At 33.4% G+C, this 3,976-nt stretch overlaps 1 protein-coding gene across 1 annotated transcript in view; it reads left to right on the plus strand.

The window, feature by feature from the left end:
- Positions 1 to 3,976, plus strand: part of LOC127934515 (semaphorin-7A) — a 19,149-nt gene extending 15,173 nt beyond the window's left edge. The window contains exons 13-15 of the mRNA XM_052531946.1: positions 138 to 166; positions 963 to 1,043; positions 1,411 to 3,976. Of these exons, the coding sequence (XP_052387906.1) occupies positions 138 to 166; positions 963 to 1,043; positions 1,411 to 1,751 (451 nt within the window). The 3' untranslated portion in view covers positions 1,752 to 3,976. The remainder of the gene's footprint in view (positions 1 to 137; positions 167 to 962; positions 1,044 to 1,410) is intronic.

Raw genomic sequence — 3,976 nt, forward strand, 5'->3', positions numbered from 1 at the left:
AACTTCCCCCGCCCACACACACACACACACACACACACACACACAAAACCACACACCGTATCATTCACTTACCAGAAAATACACTTATGTATTGTATATTGAATCTTCATCTCAGTAATGTTTCCTCTTTTCCACAGAAACCAAGTCCGGGATTTTAAAGACTGCGGTAAGTTTGACAAGTTAAAAATATTACAATATTATTTATTATTTTTATGTATTTATTTAATATTAAATAATAATAATAATTAAAATAATAATAACATATTATAATTATTGTATTTAGATTTTGCTATAATAATAAAAATAATAATCATAATTATTATTATTATTATTACAGTGATATTGATATATAATCAACCAAGTCCTTGTTTTGGCAGTCCTCAAAACAAAGCACAATAAATGCATTTAAATAAAAACTCAATCAAAAAAGTTTTATAACTTTTTTTATAACTTTTATAACTTTAACATGCCCCCCCCCCCCCCACACACCATGTATCAGTTTTTAATTAATTTAATATATATCAATAATAATTAAAATAAAGTAAACATTGAATGTTCCATGATTTTAATGTAATAAAAATGAGAAAATATAGCTGAAATCAGTTTATTTATTTATATTTTTTTAGGGACTGTCTCTAAAGTTACATGAGATATTGGTATGGGCTATTTCTAACGTCGATAGCATTTAAGGAGAATGACTTTTCTCCTTTTTTTCTTCTAGGTGTCAACTATAATGCAAACTTTTTACATTTTTAATATTAAAATAAACTGTTAATCATATGTAAATAACAATAGTATTTGAGGAGAAAGACTTACAGTACAGACATAAAAACAATTGCAATGTGTTCTTTAAGGTGTCGTTTACAATGCACACCTTATACATTTTTCATATCTATTATAATAAATTGTAAATCACTAAGGCTGTTTCCGTTAATAACGTGTTTTAATGCCTTCTCATCCAGCTGACATCACACAAACACAGACTGACTCAAACTCGGTGATTAAGGCTAAGCTACACGCGCCGACTTCAGCTTTTTTTAAAGGTACAGTAAGTTATGCGTTTATTTAATTTACGTAAGTTTAAATGTTAGACTAAATCGGTTTTGTTTTTGTTGTGACGTGATTGTGGTAATACTGATTAGTTTGTGATTTTCTTCTTCACTTTAAACGGGAAATGAGCGGACAGCTTGTAGCAGTATTAGCTTATGTGTGTGCGCTTGCATATTGTATTGGTTGTTTTCATGCTGTGTTTTTGCAAGTTGCTGATTGTGTGCTTTCTCGTCGGAAAACAGAAATTCTCTCTGAGATTGTTCTAGAGTCAATCTGAAAACTCAGGTTTTTGAAACTAAATGCTTTCAGATTTACTCATGCCAATTTCACAAGCTGATCACATGATTGTCTGTTCTGCAGAAAAGCCTCAAGCCACACCATCTGAAATCGACGTGCCTCCGTCATCGAAACACTTCTTGCTCTGCCCCGTGATTTCACACCACGCCACGTATCACTGGGAACATGATGAGACACGTGCGGACTGCGTTCAGTCTGATAACGGCTGTTTGTATCTCATTGAAAGCATGAACAAGACTCACGAAGGGACGTACAAATGCAAGTCTTCAGAGGAAGACTACATTAATAGGACGGTCGTCGAATACAAGCTGAGCATGAGCCGCTCAGACGCACACAGACTCACTCCTGTGCTGTTTCCCAGCTTCTTACTTCTTCTCACAGTCTTCCACGTTCTGCACTTTTGAAAGGATCCCTGGAAGTTGCCATCCACATCCTATTTAATAATCATCCACTTTTATGGATTATTATTGCCATACGTGGTACATAAGGGTACTTTTTTGTTGTTGAGATTTATACATCATGTGAAAGCTGATTAAATAAAAGCTTTCCTTTGATGTATGGTTTATTAGGAGGACAATTGAGGGTGCACGATATTTTTGTTGTTGAGAAAATCATCTTTAAAGTTGTTCAAATGAAGTTCTTAGAAATGCATATTACTAATCAGGAATGAAGTTTTGCTATATTTATTGTTCAAGATCTACAAAATATTTTCACGGAACATGATCTTTACTTAATATCCTAATGATTTTTGGCATAAGAAATAAATCTATATTTTTGAAGCATACAGTGTTTTTTTGTGATGAAACTGATGAAACAATGTTTATAATAACATGCACTGATAAATCAATTCAGAATTAGACCGGGAACATGAATTTTGTGAGTATATATGGTAAATACTCTGTATATGTGCAATATAGAGCTTCTCGTAAAAGTCTCGTTAGTCATCAGTCATAAGAGTATCATTTTTGGGATGTGGAGAGAATATGTTGTGGTTTTATTATTGTGAAGATCTGCAGTATTTCTGTCATGCGATCCGTCAAACTATTTATGTTCCTCGTGTCCTTAAAAAACAGTTTGATCTCAAGGAGTCTAAACAGTTTAGTAAACAAATTTATTTTTGTATGTATTTGTCTATTCAAGCACAAGAAAAAGAGGAAAGAAATGCAATACGAGGTTCACACGTTGACTGAGAGGTGATATTATTATTATAAAGATATTACTCGCGTCTTCTTGCGTTTGAATGGTGTAAAATCGCTTGAATGTTCAATTTGGCCAGGTGTATTCGTCTGTTAAGATGCGATAAGCCTAGAGAGAGAACTTCGCACAGAACACATACTGAATCGAGTTCTTTAGCACATCTTTTTGCACTCAAATGCTTTAAGATCGCTTGAATGTTTAAATAGGTAAGGCATAAAAACATGCAAATATTGCATCAGACATTGAACTATTAAATCAAGTGTCATTTGTTGAAAAGAAACAGTGTTGAAGATCTTGACACACTGTGGGTGTCTAGAGTAATTTTTCTTTATTGTTTCATAACCAGTGTTACAACACTTTTATTCTGTGTTTTATCTCTAGATGAGATCCTTTGATTGTAAAGCGTGTTGCTCTTTCTTCACAATGAATGACACTTCATCTAATATTTAATAACATCTAATGACCTCCAGCCATTTTTAACCCTTGTTCTGTGCTGAAAATCCTTTGGTGTTCCCGGTCAAAAATGACCGACCTTTTAAAAAACGCATGTAAATCTTTTATTATGATGTAATATCATCAAATGTTGGATTCAGTCTTATCAACTTGTATACTTTCAGTTAGCACAGGTTTTGTATTTTAATTTTTTTTTACTGATTGATCATAGGAATCACTGATCTGAGCTGATGCACAAAAAAATTGTATATTTTGTGGATAATTTTGGTTGAACTGACTCAAAACAGATCAACGAGGCCTTAAGTCAGAACGTTTTAATTCAATGCAAAAAAATAAAATCCTCTTTAGGTCAGAATGACCGAAACATGAGGGTCAAGAGTCGCATTGTGTGCCGCTGACCGACTTTTTAAAACAATCTATTGTTTTAGATTTTAGAACAAACTGTGATGCTCCAAAAGCGCAAATTATACAGTAATTCCTACAGTAATGGCTTGACTGTGTTTGTATGATGCAAATAATTTTTATTTAAATCAGAAATATGCATGAGTGGTGGATATGAATGTTTAATGAGGAGGTGATGGGCAGAGCCAGTCTTGACCACTGCCACCAACTTGGTTTATATATAGAAACATGTATAAGATGTGCTTCTTTTTCTTCTGTACGCTCTGATTTATATATTTTTTTGTATTCATTGTACAGTGAACTTCCTTTAAATCTATAAATGTTCCAATTCCGATGGAAAAAAGTAATTTCACAATAGAAAGGCTGATTATAAGAGTCCATGACCATGAGTATGAAGAGGAAGTGGTCGATCCCACCCCACCTTTAACCTCTGAAAAGGTCAGAGAATTGGAACTCATGTCTTTACACGTGATGATCAATAGATCATTAGTCATTTAAACACTCAAGTGTTGGCGGATGTACCATTTCACACACTGGTCATTACGTAAAATATCTGAATAAAGACTTCTAAAACTGT

This window comes from Carassius gibelio, chromosome A18 (assembly GCF_023724105.1).
Source record: "Carassius gibelio isolate Cgi1373 ecotype wild population from Czech Republic chromosome A18, carGib1.2-hapl.c, whole genome shotgun sequence".
Classification (NCBI taxonomy): domain Eukaryota; kingdom Metazoa; phylum Chordata; class Actinopteri; order Cypriniformes; family Cyprinidae; genus Carassius; species Carassius gibelio.